Below are 23,227 nucleotides of genomic sequence, written 5' to 3'. Positions count from 1 at the left end.
TTCTCTCATTAATTAATCTTTGATTAATAGGCTAAACACCCCATTTTTTCTATTTCCTCAACCTACACTAATATTTTTTCTTTTTCCTTAACATATTCTTTGTTCTTTGACCGACGTTGTGCTAGTGGGACTTTATTTATAAATTTTTTTGACCTACATTATGCTAGTAAGATTTTATTCTGATAAATCCAATTATTTTTGGATTAAGTTCTAGAGCTCACTTTTTTACTGAAAAAATCGGATATTATATATGTTTTGTAATAAAAATAATTTTTTTATGTGGAAACATGTTCTACTTGTATTATATATATATATATATATATATTGAATTATATTTAAATATGTTCTGCCATGACCTCCTTGTATTTAAAAATATTTAAATTCTCAATTAATAGGATAAATAAATGATAAAAAATGATAAATATTTAAGAAATTATATTTATTTTTCTCTTGTTAAATATGTATATACTAAAATTTGAGATAAAATGTTAAATGTACATCTCCGTGAGATAATATTTGATAAGTGATTGTTGTTAATAATTTATACACAATATTTTACCAAATTTTTTTTATCAAGAAACGAGAATATATTTTGAATAAAAAGATATCACATAAAATTCTATCACCCGTATCTTTCCGCTATAAAAATACATGAATAAATTAGTGTAAGAATTAGTGAACTCGACCCCATTTGCTACACTGCTACATGAATGAATATATATAAAAATTAATTACCAAATTTTAATATATTATTTGACTGGGTAGATCTTGATGCAAGATTAGTGTATAATCTCCACCTTTTTCTAGAATTAATACAAGTGTAAGTTGAAGCCATAAGTATGTTTAGTTTGACTTACTGTCCTTTATATTTTCGTGGTTAATAGAACTACTACCAGTTCATCAAGTTAACAGTTAACTGCTACAGTGTACATAATTATCAGACAGCAATAGTATATGATAAGATCATCAGTCATGTTCATAAGAGAGTGCTTTAAACATACACAAAAATTATACTGTAATAAAAAATAGAGAAGGGGACTGCAAGCATTTCTCTCTCACCTAACCAGGGGCTACCACTGATAACTCCACATTTTCTAATTCCCCCAGTTTAATTTGTGTCAAAATCTATACTTACAGATTTTGTATGTACAGCATTCTTCTGGGTATCTGTTATTTGCTTCAGGGTTTTCAAGAAAGTGGTGGGTGCTGAGTGTGGTGTTTGAAAGCTCTATCTGAGCTTAGATTTGGACTCACATTTGCCTGTAAAGAGAATACCCAGATGGAAAACATGCTAAAGGTATAATCTTTATACTAAAATGGCTTAGAATTTTACTGATTCTGGTGATTTTGATTGTGGAATTTGTTTGCTTAGCTTTCTTGATTCTTTTGTTAAAGATCTAAAGTGGGTTTTGCTTTGCTCTTTATTTTGGTGAGATCTGGGCTCTGAAAATGTCATTTTTGTTCTTTTTTGAAAAGGCAATGAAGTGAGTGTGATTGTTAGTTTTTTTACTTTGTTGGTACTAAGGTGGTATGTTTTCTTGATTTGTTTGATAGTTTGACTCATTCACAAATGAAATTAGAGTGAAGAGTTCTGTTCATGTGCTCAAGGATGGTAAATTGCTTATTCGTGTATTATTAAGCTCATACTTTTTCTAGTCATTTGATTTGGTTGTTTTCATTGAATCCAATGAGGGGTTGATATTCGTGTTCTTAACAATGGTACCTTGATTAAACATCTTGTCTGAACAGCTATGAGCTATATGTTGTCTGTGCAGCTATGTTAATGGGACTAAAAATGTATGTTCAATGAATATATGTCATGTTACATTTTTATTAAATATCTTTTGTTTTGTAGTTTATACTTGCTCCAACCATTACATGAAGTCTTGTTGGCTTGAAAAAGAAGGGGAAATGCTAAAACCTCTGCATGTGAAATTGAACTTAATTGTTAATGCTTGCTATCCATGCATATAATGTTGTTTCATGCTTCCCGGAAATTTTGCAGTTTTGAATAGTCTGTAGAAGATGGCTACCGGTCTGAACAAGGGGCTATCTAAGGAATCCATCCTTGGCCTCGAGGTCTGGGAAATTATAGGCATTGTTGTGGGAATATTTATTGTGGTAATTCTTTTGGCATTAGCATACTATCTTACTTCACGAAAGAAGCTGAAAAGAACAAGAGAAAGTATTCCTGTTAGCCAGATTCCAACTATTTCGAAGGAAATTCAAGAAGTGAAGGTAGAGCAAGTTGCCGCAAATGATTTTGTTCCACGTGAAGGAATTCTTCTCACAATTCATGATAAAACTAATAATAAAGAAGCCGATAAAGTATTAGTTCATCTAGGATTGGGAAAAGCAAAGAATGGAGATAATAATAGCAGTCACGGTTCTTTTAATCATCTGGAGAAAGATGGCAGATCCCAATCTGGAGAAGAAGGGAGTTCTGGTACATTTGCTGCGTATACACGAACTTCTTCCCATCCAATAACTGCCCCTTCTCCTTTAAGTGGGCTACCCGAATTTTCCCACTTGGGTTGGGGTCATTGGTTTACCTTAAGAGACCTTGAAGTTGCAACAAACCGATTTTCGAAGGAGAATGTGCTTGGTGAAGGTGGTTATGGAGTTGTGTATAAGGGACATTTAATTAATGGAAGTCCGGTGGCAATAAAAAAGCTTTTTAATAATCTGTAAGTTTCTAATGAGGCTTCCGTAGCTTGAGAACTTAGTAATCTTTTGTCTTTCTCCATTGTATCTACCAGGGTGAATTTATCTGTCTTTCTATTTTCTAGGGGTCAGGCAGAGAAGGAATTCAGTGTGGAGGTTGAAGCTATAGGCCATGTGCGCCATAAGAATTTGGTTAGATTGTTGGGATACTGCATCGAAGGAACTCATCGGTATACTTTCATTTAATCATGTTATACACTAAGTTTGAGTCTGTGTTTCTGTTGAATGGATTGTTTATTTAAATCCAAATTTCTGTTTTGAATAGTCCATGATTAGCTTCTGATGGTTAAATATGGCTTTAGTTGTGCTGTTGAACTTCTGATCTGTAGCAAATACTCTGCTGGTATGTCTATTAGAATTAACAAAGTAGTTGATAACCTCTGATCTCTTCGAATCAGGATGTTAGTATATGAGTATGTCAATAACGGCAATCTAGAACAATGGCTTCATGGATCTATGCGTCAACATGGATATCTTACTTGGGAGGCTCGGACAAAGGTTCTTCTTGGAACAGCTAAAGCGTAAGTAGAGTTATTAAAATTCAACTATTTATCTTTCTCCGCAGTTATAAATCTCATTATGTGTTAAATCAAATTGCAGTCTCGCGTACTTGCACGAAGCAATTGAGCCAAAAGTGGTTCACCGAGACATTAAGTCTAGCAACATACTGATTGAAGATGACTTCAGTTCCAAGGTTTCTGATTTTGGTTTGGCAAAGTTACTTGGTGCCGGAGAAAGTCATATTACAACTCGCGTCATGGGAACATTTGGGTTTGTAATTTGTACATTTTTATTGTTAATTACAAGTCTTGAATTTCTTATCACTCTCCTAAGTCTCCTTTCCATGAAATGTGTCTCTTTAAACTTTTTCTTTGTATTATGTTGCTAATAATTATGTTCAAATGCTGATGAATATTTTATTGATTTTTAATTATCACTGTGTTGGACTTAATTCTGATATTAATGTAGTGTCTAATACTATATGACTATAACCTTAATCAGATTTTTTTGAATTCAATTAACCATTTTAATATCAGGATATTTTAGAAAATGGATGAATTTTGTTGTATCGTTTTCAATTTTTATATTTTGGTTAAAAAGTGGGTCTGTCACTTGTTACCTAAAGGGTTGGAAAGTGGAATTGTTGTTTAAATGATACAATTCTATATAAGCATAAGCGTGATTCATCTTCTTTTCCTCAATCAATCTATGCAGGTATGTGGCTCCTGAGTACGCAAATACAGGCCTTCTAAATGAAAAGAGTGATGTTTATAGCTTTGGGGTTGTTCTTCTAGAAGCTATCACTGGCAGAGAACCTGTTGATTATGGGCGTCCTGCTCAAGAGGTATTAAGCAATCTTTTTTCCCTTTATTATATTTAAAGAATGATGCTATAATCTTCAGTTCTTAATAGAGGCTATAGGTCTGGATTTCCACTAAAAAATCCTAAAGATATTACGTAGAGTCTCTGGATTTATCATGGTTTTCATTGCAGTGAACTTTTTCTTTGATTCGCCATCTCATATACTTTGTTGGTGGAATTGGATAGATAGTGATTACGATGTCATCCTTTTTAAAGATTTCTAGGTGTAACAAGGGTAATTTATTACCAGTCTCATAAATATATTACAAGGCAATGTACTGCTCCATCTTTTTTTTTTTTTTTTGCTAAATAATGTACTGCTCCATCTTATGCAGACTATATAGTTCAATCATCCCAATAGTTCTTAAATTGTTCATCTTCATCGATGCTTTCTGCACCGAGTTTTGATTGGAGAATCCTGTGTTCTTATCATTGCATGAAACTTTACGTTTAGTTAGTACTTTATATGAATAAAGCCTCCAAGTCAGATAAAAGTATCTTCTCAAAGTTCTGAGAAGTAGGGTGTTCTTTTTTTTTTCCCAATGCAAGAAGGATTTTCTTTTAATCACATTATGACTCCTAATATTGTTAATAATTACAATAAGAATTCTTGGTTGAGAATCATGATCACATAATCACAAGTTGTGACGCTCGTATCTATCTATATAAGGCCATTAATATTCTCGGTTTATGTATTGAAGTAAATTATTACAATTATTATTGATGCTTTAACATCAAGAATTTCAGAGTCTTGATGAAGGTAAATTGTGTTCACAGGTTAATCTAGTTGATTGGCTGAAAATGATGGTTGGGAGCAGGCGTTCAGAAGAGGTGGTGGATCCAAACATTGAAACAAGGCCATCGACAAGAGCCTTAAAGCGAGCCCTCTTAACTGCTTTGCGATGCGTTGATCCAGATTCTGATAAGAGACCTAAGATGAGCCAAGTTGTTCGTATGCTTGAATCAGAGGAGTACCCCATACCAAGAGAGGTTAGTTGTGATCTCATTATAGTATTTTGAATTGTAGCACAAAAGGACTAGGCTTAGCTTTTGACGGTGCATTCATCATTGAATATACATGCTTCTAATATCGTAGTTCAGTTTTTAAGTCTATACAATTGAAATTATCATGTGTTAGGCTTAAAGATAAATTACATACTAATGAGTAATGAAATCCATTAACATATACCAGAATTGTTAATATCTTATATTGTACTGATTCATTACTGTAATCTTATTAGTGATTACACACTTGTATGTTTAGTTAGTTTGACGACATAGGGATGACTGTTGGATGAGAACCATTAGCAACATTAATATTGGGATATAGGTTAGCTATTTGGATGGGGGAGAGGCGAAAGTATGGCTAGGTCGTAGACTTGTAGTGTTTAATATACTACCACGTAATATTGTATTTTACATAAGAATGAACACAGAACACATAGAATATGTGGCACTAACAACTATACAATGATTTTCATTCTCATTTGAGTTAACCTTCGCATGGTCGTTCTGATATTTAAGTTCTTTCTTCTTGGCCTTACATTAAAAAGGCAAGCTGAATTTTCATAACCAGAAGTGTACTATGGATATTCAGTTAACTTTTTGGACTCAACTCCCAGTTATTAATGTTTCAGGATCGCAGACACCATCGAAGATCTGTGGCTAGCAGTGTGGACACTGAATCTCAGAAGGACAACTACGACACAGATAAAAGCGACAACCCAGATTCCAGGTCGGAGAGCAAAAGGAACTAAAGAACATTTATTCATCATGCTCGGACTAATCAATGGTAACTGGCTAATGTTTATCAAATTCAGGAGGCGTAGTTGATATTTTTGCAAAAAATAGACCAATTTGATGGAGCGTTCAGGAACCAGTTTGGAAAATGTTAGTTCAACTCCTCTTTTTTTTTTTTTTTTTTTTTTTTTTGTCTCTCTCTCTCTCTCTCTCTCTCTCTCTCTCTCTCTCTCTCTCTCTCTCTCTCTCTCTCTCTCTCTCTCTCTCTTAAATTAGATTTTGAGATGGTTGTTTTATCTGTATTCCCGGTGAGTATTTTTTTTTCTTTCCATTAGTAAGATTGGGGTGTGTGTACAGAGGGGTTCTATGTACAGGTATGGACAGATGATTTTTTTGTTATTAAACATTCGTTAGATAATGGTTTTTTTTATGACACCCTTGCTAAGCTAAGTGATGGACGAACATATTAGCACACTGTTTAACAAAATACAAAGAAATTTTGTTTAGAAGTTGAATATCGAAGAAGACAACGGCAGTGAGAGTCCAAATTCCATCTTTGGCCAACTTTTTTGTTTGATCCAGCTCAACGACTCCTTTACAGCTATGGTGTCTGGAAGTTCTGGTGATACAAGGCCCTGGAACCTTCTTGTTTTTGCCTCGACTAACTGCCCTGATGATAAATCTTTTATGATCGCAGATGCTCTAACATAACTTACTCTTTCCGTCCTAGAATACATGTCTTTTTTAAAAAAATTTATGCATATTAAAAAAGCAATAATAAATGCATGAATGTAAACTTTTATTCAAACCCTCATGTTATACAACTTTAAAGAAGGATAATTTTGAAATAATGTCAATATATTTGCATTGGAAAACAAAAATTTCTTACTTGTATTGCGGGACGGAGCGAGTAATATTATTCAAACTTGTACTATGGCATATATTAATACTCAACGATATCTGAAAAATCATAATATAAAAAGTAAATTCATACACCACATGATATTTATTGTTTTAGATGAAGAATCTCGTAAAATAATTTGAAGTCAGAAAATATGAATAAATCAATATATATACTTATATAATGGAGAAGCGAGGGGCTTATAGGTGACGCCTCTCACATCGCTCCGTTTTATTTTTTCTAATTTTCTGAAATTTTTGGATGAAAAATATTAAAAATATGATTATTTATGTAATATAGTACCTTGAAAGTTTTAATCTGATTTTGTTTCAGAATATTTAATTATAGGAAGGAGTAGCACACTTTCGGAATTTTTGGATGAAAAATATCAAAAATTAGAACTACTTTTTTTAGTTTCGAATATATTAGAAACAAGTTTCAAAATCTGATTTTGTTTCAGATTATTTATGGAATATAGTAGCTTGAAAGTTTTAATCTGATTTTGTATATATATATATATATATATATATATATATATATATATATATATATATATATTATATATATATAGGGATAGGATCAAATAAAAACTTTTTTAAGTTACAAACTTACAAACTTTTTTTTATTCTCCCATCGTGTTAATCCTTAGTTATATAAAGTATCTATATTGAAAATTCTTCAAAAAAAAATCACAATTTTTAAAAATAACGCATAAATAAATCGCGTTTTCAACATATTTATAACTGGGGTTCAACATCGGGTGTTGAACACTAATTATCATTGTGTTGAATATATCTAAAAAGATGTTTAAATTATACCTCTGGGGTTTGGATAGGGTCTAGAAACATAAATATTAGTGATATAACATGTTTTCCTTAGTTCTTACATTTAAAAATTGGTTTACGTACTTCTCCACCACTATTTTAATCGATGTTCAATAAAATATGTTAAAAAAATGTTGAACTCAAGTTATATATGTGTTGAACAAAAAAAGTTTGTAAGTTTGTACCAGAACCCTCCCCTATATATATATATATATATATATATATATATATATATATATATATATATATATATATATATATATAATAATGGGAAAGAGTGGCACACAAGTCTCTCTACACTTATAAATACCGCTATAGGTTGTAGGGTTTTGGATCATCTAAGCACAACCTCCTCTCTCTCAATACCACAACCCTACCTCTCTGGTGATAGTTCTCTTGCTCGATTTCTAACTTGGTGGTGCCGTTCTTCTGCAACGATAAGTGAAGGAAACAATACAGGATTACAAAAAATAAAAGTTGTTGTAAGTAAAGGTAGTTATAGACCACTATGTGGGAGTCGACAAATCCAAACACGGGAGAAGAATATAGTCTTGACATGATATTGATGGATGATATCAATAAATTAACTATTAGTAATGTATGTATGTTGGTTATTTTTTTATAATATTTGTTTTGTTCATCGGACATGTTTGTCGTTGTTAATTTTTATATGATTTACGTTGTATACAGAAAAATAATATTCATGCATTATAGACCGCTATACAGGAAAATACTTATATAAAGGACGCTATACAGGAAAATACTTATATAAAGGAGAAGCGAGGGGCGTGTAGGTGGCGCCTCTCACATCGCTCCGTTCTATTCTTCTAATTTTCTGGAATTTTTGGATGAAAAATATCAAAAATTGCTCCGTTCAAGCAATTTATAAGTGAAGGATGTTAGTATTAAAAAATAAGGTTGTTACAAGTAAGGGTAGTTATAGACCGCTATCTCACGGATTTTAAGTTAGATGTTTTTGTGCACAATCAATCCAAAAAAATTGGAGGAAGGTGACAATGTAAGAACATGATTACTTTTTTTAAAAAAACACAAATAAAATTAAAATTCATCGTTCTTTAAATTGTTAATTATGTTTAGAAATTTATTTTCATTTTTTCATCATGAATTATAGTCCAATTTTAGAATTTTATATATTAGTATTGGTATTACATCAAGATTTTTATAATATAAAATTTATTTTTATCCTACAAATATTAATTTTGAATCATTAATATACTTTTTATAGACAGCCACAAAATTATTACATACTACAAATATTAATATTGAATCATTAATATAATTTTTATAGGCCGCCTCAACGCGCGGTTTCTTAACTAGTTTTAATTAACATTTGAATACCCTTAGATTTTAATAGAATTTAAATAGTATTAGTTAAATACTTTCAGATTTCAAAACATAATTTAAAATTCTAATTGAATATTAAAAATATAGATTTCATTTATTTATATAAAAGAATTATAAAAAATATGATAAAAATCCATACTTTATAAAAAATAATGAAAATTATGATCAAAATTATAAACAAGATTGCACGATTCGGTTTTTTCGGGATGTAATATTATGATTAAAATATGCAATTGAGGTTACATGCAATTTTATTATTTGATTAATTTTTGAAAAATCCCTAAAAACTTAATAATAATAAAAATATTATTACATATGTTTTTGAATACTCCCTCCGTCCCATATTAAGTGACCTCGTTTGACTTTCACGGAGATTAAGAAAAAAGTAGTGAAAGTGAGTAAGTTTAGTTGAAAAGTGGGTAAAGTGGTGGGATCCATCAATATTTTAATAGATAGTGGAGGAAAGTAGTGGGTGTAATAGTGTTTGTTTAATAAAGAAGAGTATAAAATAGAGAGGTAGTGGGTGTAATAGTAAAACGGTTTTTCTATGGTGTGCCCAAGGGCACACACTAAGCACTAAAACTTATAAATTTAGGAGATTTTGATTGGCTTACACTCTTTAATAATGATGGCCCCCTTGCATTTACAACAACCACACCAATCAAATCCCTCCAATTTTATAAATGTTAGTGCTTAGCATGTGCCCTTGGGCACACACTAGACAAACCCATAGTAAAAAGTAGTGTCCAAAAATAGTAAGTATGATAGGTTCATTCTTTTTGGGACGTCCCAAAAAGGAAATGAGGTCACATGAAATGGGACGGAGGTATATGATAGTTTTAAAGTGTTCAGTACTTAAATTATTATTTTAAAAGTTAATAAATTGGTGGCATACGGTAATAGTGCTCTTTTTGATTTCTGAAATCCATTACTGCAATTCCTGCTCGATTTCTGAAGCTTAGGTAAACTTTCAAGATCGACTCATATTTTACGGGCTGATTTATCTATATATTCATTTGTTTTAATTAATTGTGCGCATTATGATTGTAATTTTAGGGGTTCTATAGAGTTGATTTCAACCCAGATTGATTTGATTGTCAAGTGTTTGATGAAAGTCTCCTGAGTATTACTAGAATTCAGGCAGATTGTATTTCATGCTTATATGTGTTTATTGTTATTCATTGTTTTGCCAAATATTTTAACACATGACAGTTGTTTCCTTCTCGAAACAAGGTTGATTTCGTTTGATCATGTTGTTATATTTGTACAATTCCTTGTAGCTTCTTTCGGGTTTTGTAAGACTAATTTGAAGTGGATAAATAGTAATCTATAGTGTTTGATGGTTGTGCTTAGCCGAAAGCTCGACTAGTGTATTCAAGTAAAATTATACTACTACGTAACTATTGCAACTTTTTAAAGTTTGCAATCATTTTGTTTCTAATTTCCATTTGTATTCCTTTTTTTCCTAATGTTTGGTTGTCTTTGATTGTCCATATGTCATTGTTATAGTGATTGGTGCTGTGTTTTCCTTTGTTATTTTTGTATCGGAGTTTTCATTCGTCTTGTACTTGCGTTACATTCTATAGATGAGATGGTCAAAGTTTTCCCATAGTATCCTATGTTCCGTTGCATCTTGTTAATGTTCAAAGGAGCTATTTATAGCATTGTAGCCCAGTGGATCCCCCTCTTCTCTTAATAACAAAACCTTGAGGGTGGGAGTGTTAGGAATTCTAAATATATGAATTTGACCATTACCCAGAACAAATAGTTCAAAGAAGAGTAGGATATTACTTCTGGATCTTCCCATAGCTAGACCGTGGAAAGGAATAATTGAAAGTGATATATGGTGTTATGGAATTAAGATAATAGTTAGTTTGGTCATAAGTGTTTATATTTGTTGGAGAAATAGGAAGAGACGATTTAGTGTTTTCCCCTTAATTTCTCTATACTCGCCTAAAAATTTTCATGTAAATTTCATTATGGGTTAGTTAATCAACATGGTCACTATCTGTGTTTTTGATATTTCCAGTTCACTGCACAGGTTAATGACACCTCACTCCTGACTTGACATACTGCATGTTGCAAATGTGCATTTCGTTAAAAATAGTGATGTGGATTAACAACAATAAAACTATATATGTATGTATGTATGTTTGTCTGTGTAAATATATTTCTTCCTTCCATAAAAAATTAAATTCTCACCTTTTTTATTTTTTAAGTCACTGCTTCATGAGTGCCATGTCAAGTTATGTCTCGACACTCAAGCTGTAATGAAAATTTCGTTCAGTTTTTAACGGAATGTACATTTATCATATGCAGTGATTCCAGTAAAACATGATTAGCGTGTGTGGTGAATTTTAGATTTTTGGCTGCAAGTATTGTCGCACTTTTATAATTGACCTAATTTAATTTAGGGAACTTACATCTACTAGAAAAGTTCTCGGTCATTACATATGTCTGGTTGTAATTTACATACATCTGATCCTCGGGTTTGCATCTTTAAGGGGCCAACTCTCTTAATTACCTTGTTGTGAGGGAATGAGCATTATGTAGTGTCTTGACTGTTATCTTTTCACTTAAGAACTAAAATCAATTTCTTTTCCGTCTTGTTGACTAGAGAATTGCACTAAATGGTTCTCTCCCTTTATTGTATATATTTTTCTTATATAACGTGATGTGTTGTTTCACAGATTAAAGTTTGTAAAGGTGCCTTCCGATACCATGGTAAACATAATCAAAGGTTTATACATTTCATGGTAATGTTTCTGGAAGACCTAAAGTTTTTAAGTACTCATGGTTATTGTTTGTCTTGTATTATCTACGTTGCTCTTATGTGGGTGAAGCAACTTCCTGCTAAATCTATCAAAAAATTGGTAAAATGCTTAATTTGATAATGATGTAGATTCGTTTGACTAATCTGCCAAAAAAGAGTAGAATCTTTGACTGACATAAGAAAATCTTGATTACTGACCCTTGTTTATGATGCCAATGTGGTTTATGGCTTTGAACACCTTGAGGAGTGCTGCTATATGCCCTTATAAATAATTTGGTGGTGAACTTCTTCAATATAGATATGTATAACTATATGCCATTTATGATGTACTCCAACTTAGTATATACATGTCTTCTTAGCCCTGTAATCATTAACCGGTTTTTGTATACTAATTTTGTTTTCAATTTCATCCATTCGCGCAAACAATCACAATATCTGCGTTATTGTCTTATTGATGTTGCTATATGTGCAACCCCTTTTTGCATGTAATTGAAGCCAAATTATATCCTAGAAAACACGTGTCAGAAAATATCTCTCGCTACGTTCTTTCAGCTATTCTGCCATTCTCATCGGAAAAGATAACCAATTGTAGGTTTAATTAGTAGATGAAAATAATCACAAATTGACGGATTAATCTCAGTGTGCAGCTGAGTTTATAGTATTACCTAGACTCAAGGGTGAAAATAATATGTACAAGTGATAATTTGTATTGGACTCTCATGTGGTAATTGTTTTAAGTTTCCTTTACCCTTGGTTTGATCCCTACTAACCTCGTACATTGTTGGGTTGCAGTGACATTCCAATGGCACAATTCATTATTAACATGAATGCAGCATTACCCCATTCGCAGAAGTTTATATTACATGTTTTGGATGACACCCATCTATTTGTGCGATCTGACATGGCTGGAAGCATACGCGATAAAATCTCAGAGTTCAGAGAACAGAATACCTATGAGAAGCCTGCATAAATTTGCTTTTGTGGATTTAAGGTAGAAAATTCCAAGGTTATGTCTTTCGGCTTTAATCAAGTTTGTATTCTGCTCTTGTGAAATTTTGTGTACTTGTATCTGTGAAGGACTAGTTTCAAACTCAAATCTTGAATTATTAAACTTTCTTTATAATGTATAAATCAATATATTCATATATGTGTGCTTGTAACTACTGACAACTAAAAGGTGAAGCAATCTATGTAAGATGTAATATATCAAATTTTATACAAGTATAAATGCCGGACATTGGAAAAAGGTTGTAAGAACCAGAAGTTTGCAGAATTTCCGAGTACTCGTTCAACTCGGTTTAGTTGGTCTTTGATTCTCTAGTACATGGATGATGATAGGCTAATCAATCTATGTTGTTTGATACTGTATTATTGAACGTTGAGATATAAGTGCATGATATATTTGAGATATCCTTTCGTGAGAAATAAGTCAGAGATACAATGTATTTAGTGATACAGATGACAATTTATTGGACACGTTAATACAGTTGCGTAGGCATGTTTTTGTTTAACAATGTTGTTAGGCCTTTAAATTCATTCACCACATATATAGTATGAGCCATATTCTTGTTAGTTGTACTGATCATAAAATTGATAGAAGTGGCATCATATTTAAAAAGACCTGATAGTAAAAGTATCTATATTAGTATGGTTGAATAGATGTTTTTCTGCTATTGTATATGATATAAATTTCAGTTGGAACTTGTCAAAAATGGTAATTCGTTGGGGCTCAGGATTGTTTCAAAACAGCAACCACTAGTGCTATAAATTGTTTTGTAAGATGCATGATCCTTTCATCATTCGGGAAGAGTGAGAACACAGAAGTTGTTAGAATGGAGAAGTTCAGTAAGGTAATAATAATGTTGATTGTCTTTGATATGTGCTTCAAGTCAGACATGGTTGAAGCAAGAGGCAACAGTATTAGCAAGATAAAAGATGTTAACCAGGGTCAAAACTTTTTTGGTTTGCCTCCAAGCTTTTCAGGCTTTCGTACCTGGAATTTTTCGGGTCAACAAAAACTAGATCACCCAGACAATATTCCAGGAGGAACTTTCAATATACCAGGCATTTTTGGATTTCCACCGTTCAACCCAGGGGGTGGTGGTTCTTCTATATTCCCATTTTTACCATACTTTTCGTATGATCCTCCTGGCTACTGTATTCGCCTTATTGGATGCATTCCTATACCCAGATTTCTTTTACCACCTCCCCTGGACCAGTCCTCACCCGGCTCATCTCCGCCAGATCAGGGTCCGCTATCCCCTACGTCTCAGCCCTTACTGACCAACCAATCTCCCATTCAGCCTCCACCAGCTCAAACTCCTCCATTTCCGTCGCCAAAGGCTCAGACTGCTGCAGTTCAGCACTCGTCAGTTGGTCCTGTAGGTGAAGTTCCAACAGTCCCGAAACCTCCTAAACAGAGCACATCAGCCCCGAGACCTCCTAAACAGAGCACATCAGCCCTGAGACCTCCTAAACAGAGCACATCAGCCGAGGTTAGTCCTGTAGGTGAAGTTCCAACAGTCCCGAAACCTCCTAACCAGAGCACATCAGCCGAGGCTGAAGCGCTCACCCCACCATCACCTAATCCTTAACTGGTCTAGCTGAAGCAAGCTATCTAGCTATGTAGTTGTGGAGAATGTATGCTATCTATAGAAGGCATATCAACATATACTTATAAATTATATACTTTACTACCTAAATATGTCTTTTGTCGAAGCATTGCTTTCTTTACCTGCAGATATCTGTTGCTACAGAATGAAAAATCGACAAATACGCTTAAGTGCCTACATATATTGTCTATATTTGCCAGAAATTTATCCAGTTCTTGTGGTTTGGGTGCTGCTAGTTCCAGAAAGCCATGAGAACTTTTATTTTTGTCATTTTTTTCTTTTTGCCAAACAAAACTAAAAAAGGTATTTCTTTGCTGAATGGTATAATATAACTTCCTAGCATATGGTAAACCGTACCCTTACAGAATACCCGGTAAATGAATAATAAACGTACTTGAATTCGATAAGATGAACGACAAATAAACGTACTTGAATTTGATATGATAAATGAGCGAACAAAATTCTTAATTAACATCATGCGAACATATTTTTTTGTAATTACTGAGAAAATTGTGATGAAAAATAAATGGACAGACATAAATAAGAGTATGGAATCCGTTGCGTTAGGTTTATAAGTTGGCCAATTTCATCTTTCAAGAGAAACAACACAAGTGAAATGTGGGCAATCTTGATGTAGTTGGTCAGATAGTGACAGCCAGCCACCAACCCACAAGAAATGAATTAATTCAACAAAAGCAGCTCAGAAAAAGGATTATTAAATATACCCCATGTAATTCAATTATTTGGCGACTCTAATTCTATGTGTCGTAATCAAATACCAACCGCAACAGATAATCCCAGCCACCCACCTGCCAAATCCAACGGCAAAGAATATTACAACCTCAAATCTCAACAACCCTCATTATTTGACTAGGAATGTAAATTTCGTAATTACTTTAGTGATATATTTTGTAAAAAACAAAAAAAAATAATTGAAAATTAAAACACTAAAATTTTTATATGTAAAATATTTTATATGGACATTCTGATTGTATTTTCGTCTTCCACGTATATAATTTTTTTTAGGATTTTTTTTAATATCATATAGAAAGCTTGAATAAACAATAATTTGATGAGAAGTGATTTTTTATAGCTAAAGTGAAGAAGGCAGAACTGAAGTCACCAAACCAGATGAGGCTTCTATAAATATAGACCCAAACTCTCTAGTCAGGAGTCACCAAAGCTTGAACAAGAGCTACTATCTTCCTTTTGCATCTGCATTTTCTCTCCTGTATTCTTAGCAGGTCTTCAGTTCAGGTGATTATTGTCATGCCCTTTTATTATTTTATTGTTGATTATATGTATCTGCTGCATAGTTATGATGCTGTTATTGTTTATGAAAGTGTTTTATTGTGAGTTGTGAGATGGTATTTAGCTGCAGAATTTGTATGTTGAACTGAAACTATGTTAAGATTTTAGAAACTGATGAGTTCTTGATAGTAGAACTTTTTGAGGTGTATAAAGTTTGTTTCTTAAGGTGCTCAACTTTAATATGTTGATCAGAAACAGAGAAGCTACATCTTAAATAGATATGATTGCTAGTTCAGATAGGATAGGCTTACGAGGATCATATTATATATGTTTTTACAAAACATGCTTAGGTTATAAAAATCTCATTGCTAAAAGATGTGTAAGAACTCATTTTGTTCTGCAAATTGTTTAGGTGTTGATTTAGAAATCCTATCAAGCTGTTTTGTATCAAATTTCTGTTTCCTTGATTTATTAACTTAAGCTAGCTGTGTTAATATCACATGTATTGACTATATTATATTCTGATATTTTTAATGCAGCTTTTAGCAATGGACACCTTCTTGTATACTTCTGAATCTGTAAATGAGGGACACCCAGACAAGCTATGTGATCAGATTTCCGACGCAGTCCTTGATGCCTGCCTTGAACAGGACCCTGACAGCAAAGTTGCATGTGAGACATGCTCAAAGACCAACATGGTTATGGTATTTGGTGAGATTACAACCAAAGCCAATGTAGACTACGAAAAAATTGTGCGCAAGACCTGCCGTGATATTGGATTTGTTTCTGACGATGTTGGCCTCGATGCTGACAACTGCAAGGTCCTTGTCCAGATTGAGCAACAGAGCCCTGATATTGCTCAAGGTGTCCACGGTCATCTCACCAAGCGTCCTGAGGATATTGGTGCAGGGGACCAAGGACATATGTTTGGTTATGCCACCGATGAGACTCCAGAGTTGATGCCCCTAAGTCATGTTCTTGCAACTAAGCTTGGGGCTAAGCTTACCGAGGTTCGCAAGAATGGTACCTGCCCTTGGTTGAGACCTGATGGAAAAACCCAAGTCACTGTTGAGTATTACAATGATAAAGGGGCCATGGTCCCTATCCGTGTCCACACCGTTCTCATTTCCACTCAGCACGATGAAACTGTAACTAATGATGAGATTGCAGCTGACCTCAAGGAGCATGTTATCAAACCTATCATTCCTGCAAAGTACCTTGATGAGAAGACCATCTTCCATCTCAATCCATCTGGCCGTTTTGTCATCGGAGGTCCTCATGGTGATGCAGGTCTTACTGGTCGTAAGATCATCATCGATACTTATGGTGGTTGGGGAGCCCATGGTGGTGGTGCCTTCTCTGGTAAGGACCCAACCAAGGTTGATAGGAGTGGTGCCTACATCGTCAGACAGGCTGCCAAGAGCATTGTTGCTAATGGTCTGGCTCGTAGGTGCATTGTTCAAGTCTCTTATGCCATCGGTGTGCCTGATCCATTGTCCGTCTTTGTTGATTCATATGGCACAGGAAATATTCCAGATAAGGAGATTTTGAAGATTGTCAAGGAAACTTTTGATTTTAGACCTGGAATGATTGCAATCAACTTGGATCTCAAGAGGGGCGGCAACAACAGGTTCCTGAAGACGGCTGCATATGGGCATTTCGGAAGAGATGATGCAGATTTCACCTGGGAGGTAGTCAAGCCCCTCAAGTGGGAGAAGCCACAGCTCTAGATGTCTTATACATAACCAACTTGTCTTCTCAGGCAACCCTTTGACACAAAAAATACACATATAGTTTGCATCTCGTATTATTTTTATGCGCACGCACACACATTAATGATTTGCCTGGTGTTTGTACCATACCTGCATATTGGAAGTGATGGCATTCTTTATAGAAAGATGAAATGAGCTATTTGTACTAGAGTGAGGGAGGGGGAATGTTTTCTGTTGAAGTTGTATCTTGATCATTATTAAGAAACTTAATAAAGAATTGCGAATTTCTCTTGGATGCATTTGGATTTTCGATTCTAGTGAACACAGTAGGTAAAAGTCTAAATTTGTTGAGCTGCTAAGCTTATCACCAGTTGTATTTGAGTTGCTGAACTTGAGCTCCATCGGAACTTAACTGCCAAACACTGCACTTGTAAATTGTTAAACATAATCTAAAGTTACATTCAAGAGTTTCCTTTTCTAATTTTAGAGAGGTTAGAGATTTTAAATTGAAATTTCATATAAGAATTATTTGCCATCACTAAAAATTGGTTTGATGTAATGTCACCGAATTGGTAATTGATCCATATCAAAGTATATTTACTAAAAAAGAGTTTAATAATTTTGATAGTATCTTAGTTTAATGGGAATTTTTTTTTTTTGATAGTATCTAAAAATTTGAGAACTATATTATCTTAAATAATCCAATAGACTAATATATATTTTTGAAATTTAATATATTCATAATCATGAAAAAACGGATAAAGATTTTAAATATTAAATTTTTATTCTTTTTTATCGAGCAATTTTCCTGAACACTTGTAAAGAAGAAATCGATAAAATACTGATAATTAAATAATTTTTTTAAAAATATACTAAGATAACACACTAAAATATAAAAGGTATCACATTAACGAAATTTGTTTTAAGTATATGTTTTAATTTATCTTTATATTTTAATATAACAGTATTTTTATAACTTAATTATTATTATTATTATTATTATTTATTACCGTATGTTTTTTGTGCTGGCATAGGAAAGTAAACGAGGGATAAAACAGGAAAATGTGGGTGCAAATACTGAGGCTCAATTGGGGGCAGCTAGAATTATCAAAACCCCGCTTAAAACAATTTCACTACCATCTCAAATCTCCTTCTACTAGCCAATTCTCGGCGAGATATGGAGAAAGAATTGATCCAACTATTTCAAACGGTGGAGAAAGCCGCGGCGGCAGCTGAAAACGACGCCGTTGGAGGTTCCTCGGCGGAGGAAGATCGCTGTATCGATGTTCTCAATCAGCTCGAGAAATGCCCCGTTAATTACGACGTCTTAGTCTCCACTCAGGTATCATAGGCTGCATTCATCATCTCTATTTGTAATTCTTTGTTCTTAATGCTTTAATTTAAGTTCTTAACTGTGAATCATCGTCGTCTGTGTATTATGTTACGTCTATATTAATCTAGGGTTTATGTTTTTTTTGATAGGCTGAATACAATAGTGCCACAAATTTTTGTTTTTTTAATTTTTGAATTTACACAAAAATATGAGGATAAATATCAAGTAGGTCACTCGTTTCGTCCAAATGTATCAATTGAGTCAATGATTTCCAAATTGACTCAAATGAGACACTCATTTGAAAAATTTGTATAAAAAATATCCCTATATCGTTAGTCGAAATTTTGAAAGTATTATATATTGAGTTTCGCACATTTTTTATGAAGGATATTACATCCAAATGAAAGATTCCGAGTTCTACTATTTTCGCTAATATTTTTAGATTTTTAAAATTTTATCAACTATATATTTTTAATTTTTTGATTGTTTTATTTGATTTAAATAAAAATAAATAGGAGATAAATTTTTAAATATCTAAAAATATTATCTAAAATACTAGAACTCAGAATCTTTCATTTAGATGTAATACCATTCATAAAAAATGTGCGAAACTCGATATATAATACTTTCAAAATTTCGACTAACAATAGAGTGATATTTTTGATATAATTTTTTTCTAATGAGTGTCTTATTTGAGTCGATTTGGGAATCAGTGACTCAATTGATACATTTGGACGAAACGAGTGACCTATTTGATATTTATCCTCAAAAATATGTAAATGTCTAAGCAGGGCTTCGTCATTTCTAGGAATAATAGTTTATAGGTAATTATGGAGGCAGCGGTCTGGGCGTGAATGTACTTTGGACATCTCTTTTGGGCTGCTGGATTTATGTTCTTAATTAATTTCGTGGCATGATTGAAACTTTAAAGTAACGTGACACTTTCTATGCGAAATTATACCAACTGTTTTGTAATGACTATAAGCTTAGAAATGATTGTTGCGGAAGATGTTTTGTTCAATGCTTCTGCCAGCAGCAATTAAGGTCCAGCGCCACTAGCATTATCAATGATACAACGTAGACATGGTGTGGAGTAATGATGAGTTGATGATGGTCAATTGCTAATTCTTTTGGTCATTTTGGGATAATAAGTATAGAAACCTCGTGCTTGCCTTATATCCTGTTTTTATTTTTCTTCCAGGTAGGAAAACGCCTGCGGCATCTAACGAAACATCCTAGAAAGAAGATTCAGGCTTTGGCTTCTCAATTGATTGAGACATGGAAGAACATTGTAGTTGAGGAAACACTTAAAAAGAATAGAATGGGAAGCATGGACAGTAAAGTTTCCTTGAATTCTCAACCTGTTTCTGCCGGAACTTCGGGGGGCATAAGGGTTGCGAATGTTGAAACTTTGAAGATTGAGAAAAATGACTCTAATGTTGCATCAAGGACTGAGAACTTTGTCGAATATGAGAGTAACTCAGATGAGGATAGAATAGAAATATTTGATGATGTCAGGATTCAAGAGATTGCCTCTGGGAAACGTGAAACTGTTGTAACAGTGGCTAGCAAGGGAAAACAAAACGTCGATGCGATGAAATCTACACAATTAATGTCATCCGCCCCTAAGCTGTCTACCCTCATACGTTGTAATGATCCCGTACGGGACAAAATTCGTGAACTTCTTTTACAAGCTTTGAACAAAGTTTCAGGTGAGATCGAGGAACGTCAAAGAGGTGAGTTAGATGCATGTGACCCAATTAGGGTTGCTGTGTGTTTGGAGTCTGCAATGTTTGAGAAGTGGGGCCGGTCTACTGGTGCACAGAAAGTGAAATATAGATCCATACTATTTAATATTGGGGATTCAAGCAACCCAGATTTCCGTAGAAAAGTTCTCTTAGGACATGTTCAGCCAGAAAAGGTCCTTGAAATGAAACCAGAAGAAATGGCAAGTCATGATAGGCAACGTCAAAATAAACAGATTAAAGACAAGGCTTTATTTGAGTGTGAGCGTGGCAAACAAGCAGAGGCAACTACCAATAGTTTCAAGTGTGGCCGATGTGGAAAAAGGAAATGCACTTACTACCAGTTGCAGACTCGTAGCGCAGATGAGCCTATGACTACATTTGTAACATGTGTAAACTGCAATAAACGTTGGAAGTTCTGTTAGTGTCTTCAGCGGCTGCCAAAATTTCTACCAAATAGGTGTCAGCTTAGTTGTTATGACAAATACATATTTGTTAATTAGTATCCTTTCTTTATTTCTGAACTTTAGAAGAGCTCTATATGCCATCTAGGTGGGAGAAATGATCCCAATTTTACTTTGTATTCTATCAGTTCTGACTTCCGCTTCTGCAGTTTTTGGAATGATTTTCATGTCATTGAGCAATGTATTGGTTAATTTTGTTGATGTTAGATATAGAATATATTTGTTATTGATTAGCGTAGAATTGCCTACAATCTCTCTATGTGCATGATTGTTAGGTAATTAGTTTCCTGTAAAGTAGGAGATGATAGAGCTAATGTATGTTGTATATAAAGTTACTCTGATGAATGAGAAAGGGGACGGACAAATTCTTTCATGATGAATGGTTAGGAGGGTAACTCCTAACCATTTCTTCTAATCAATCCAGCTTAAGGCTTCCTTCACAGCTATGGCCTCGGCAAGAACTGGGCTAATGCACTCCGACTTCGTTAAGACTTTTGTTTCTATCAATCTTCCATCTGAATCTCTAGCGACCATTCCTAAACCAACTTCAGACCTATCTTCAAAAATAGTTGCATCAACGGACACCTTAAATGTGTTTGGTTGGGGCTTTACCCAGGAAGCTAGTAACTCCATCTCTATTACCCTGTGGTTCAAGAAGAATGCTAGAAGACCTGCTCAGGGCGATTGTAAATTGTGTAAGACTGTGTTTCGCTGCTGCTACTATCTTGTTAACATATGAGAATTTCTGATTCCAAACTAGATCCTTGCGAGCCCTCCAGATGGCCCAACACAGGGTCTGCTTCTGCATAGTGAAATTCATTAAATTAGATATGAAGCATATAGATCATATTGAATTTTTTAAAATTCTAAAAAAAAAGATATTTTATTAGGATTTTTATGAAAATATTCCGAAATTATACACTATCAGATTAGTATCTTAATAATTAATAAAAATTTATGTCAATATTCATCATTTTACATTATTAAAAATTCTTGCAAGTTAAGATTTTACGATACGAGAACTTTTATATGATTTTAAATCTAAGTGTTAAATTCATATTGATTTGCTACTCAAATTTATTATCATTTAGAGTTTACATATTTTGAATTAAAAAAATTACTTCTCATGATCTAAGCATATATAGAGGTGATTAGGACTAATGTTTCTATAGACCCACCTACTTTTTTTTTATTGTTAATTTACCGATATTAATAAAATATAAGAAATCAAATAATTTCATTATATTTTTTGGTTGACTATGTTGACTATATTTTGTTTACATATTCCTTAAAATTATATGAAAAAATTAACCAGATCAAAACTTACCAATATCAAATATCCGTCCAAAGTAAAAGATTTGAAATGATTATAAATTAGTCCAATATTAGGGTGAATCAAATCTTGCCGAAATTGTTAGGAAATAAAACTCATAAAAAATTGAAAAATCCACCAAAAATTCAAAATTCAAAAATGACTGCTACACTGAAAATTAAAATTGGCGTCCAATCAAAACCTACTCATGCCCTAGGAATAGGACCGTAATTAAAATTTATAAATGGCCTGGGTCACATTCTTACTTCTATTTTCACATTATTTTTTCTTTATATCTTTATCTTGTTTTCATAGGGTTCAGTTTTTGGTTTCCCGTTTGATAAGGTGAAAGAAAAATATTGCTTCAAAGAACAAAGAACAGTTATTGAAGATTGCTATACTGAAAGAAAAAATGTGTTAGTTGGAATAAATGAAAAACAAGAGATGGCTATATGAAGTCTAAATATGTCCCTATCTTGCCTTTCACATGCATAAGTTATTCTCTGGACCATTAGGCATCAATTCTTACAAATTATAGAATATTTTGAGATACCTGTTGTCTAATATGCTTTAAATTAATGGGATATTTTATTTGTTAGTTTGATGAGAAACTAAGTAGAATCTCACAATTTATTCAAGGTGATTCCTTGGTCCTGAAAATCAAGGAAAAATACAATCTGCTACATGAGCTTGGAAACGTAATAAGCTTCGCACACTAAATATATAAATAGTATAGTAATGATTTAACAAGAAAATAAACTCAACATCACATTTTTTCTTAGTAGATAAAGCTACGGCTTATTCTTTATAAGAAATTCACGCTACAGCATGCAAAGAGCTTCCTTCAGCTCTTCTTATCACTTTTGTGTTTTACAAACTTGTATATCTTACTATGTAGCAGTACCATAATAAGCCTGTCTAACACCTGCACACCTATTCACTTATGTATGTTTACAATTAATAAACCTGCTTCATATTTCTACAGCCCACCATAATTTTAGGATATATATTGAATACACATTTATGCAGCTGCTCTCCTTATCTTTATTTTTCAACCTTCCATTTATTCAAGCCGTGTGTAGCCTACCTTGTTTTAAGGAATCCAAGCT

At 33.3% G+C, this 23,227-nt stretch overlaps 4 protein-coding genes across 5 annotated transcripts; all 4 read left to right on the top strand.

Moving 5' to 3' along the window:
• Positions 1–861: 861 nt before the first annotated feature.
• LOC108196926 (probable receptor-like protein kinase At5g18500) lies at positions 862–6,257 on the top strand. Its single transcript, XM_017364419.2, has 8 exons — positions 862–1,297; positions 2,006–2,687; positions 2,790–2,894; positions 3,123–3,245; positions 3,325–3,495; positions 3,940–4,069; positions 4,864–5,076; positions 5,724–6,257. Exons 2-8 carry the CDS (start codon positions 2,026–2,028, stop codon positions 5,841–5,843), a joined length of 1,524 nt encoding a protein of 507 aa, XP_017219908.1. The 5' UTR covers positions 862–1,297; positions 2,006–2,025; the 3' UTR covers positions 5,844–6,257.
• A 3,463-nt stretch (positions 6,258–9,720) lies between these two features.
• LOC108194072 (general transcription and DNA repair factor IIH subunit TFB5) lies at positions 9,721–12,836 on the top strand. Its single transcript, XM_017360974.2, has 3 exons — positions 9,721–9,878; positions 11,607–11,672; positions 12,482–12,836. Exons 2-3 carry the CDS (start codon positions 11,638–11,640, stop codon positions 12,657–12,659), a joined length of 213 nt encoding a protein of 70 aa, XP_017216463.1. The 5' UTR covers positions 9,721–9,878; positions 11,607–11,637; the 3' UTR covers positions 12,660–12,836.
• Positions 12,837–15,398: 2,562 nt separating this feature from the next.
• LOC108196842 (S-adenosylmethionine synthase 2) lies at positions 15,399–17,559 on the top strand. Of its 2 annotated transcripts, none has more exons than XM_017364300.2 (2): positions 15,399–15,558; positions 16,092–17,559. In XM_017364300.2, the coding sequence occupies exon 2, from the start codon at positions 16,101–16,103 to the stop codon at positions 17,280–17,282; it is 1,182 nt and encodes a 393-aa protein (XP_017219789.1). In that variant the 5' UTR covers positions 15,399–15,558; positions 16,092–16,100; the 3' UTR covers positions 17,283–17,559. The 2 variants fall into 2 exon arrangements, with proteins under 2 accessions (XP_017219789.1, XP_063937438.1); XM_064081368.1 differs by having other exon boundaries at positions 15,422–15,558; positions 16,099–17,559.
• Positions 17,560–18,304: 745 nt separating this feature from the next.
• On the top strand, positions 18,305–21,012 carry LOC108194073 (transcription elongation factor TFIIS). Its single transcript, XM_017360975.2, has 2 exons — positions 18,305–18,606; positions 19,799–21,012. The coding sequence occupies exons 1-2, from the start codon at positions 18,442–18,444 to the stop codon at positions 20,765–20,767; spliced, it is 1,134 nt and encodes a 377-aa protein (XP_017216464.1). The 5' UTR covers positions 18,305–18,441; the 3' UTR covers positions 20,768–21,012.
• Positions 21,013–23,227: the final 2,215 nt, after the last annotated feature.

This window comes from Daucus carota, chromosome 7 (assembly GCF_001625215.2).
Source record: "Daucus carota subsp. sativus chromosome 7, DH1 v3.0, whole genome shotgun sequence".
NCBI classification, from domain to species: domain Eukaryota; kingdom Viridiplantae; phylum Streptophyta; class Magnoliopsida; order Apiales; family Apiaceae; genus Daucus; species Daucus carota.
This window is presented reverse-complemented; position numbering and strand designations above follow the sequence as displayed.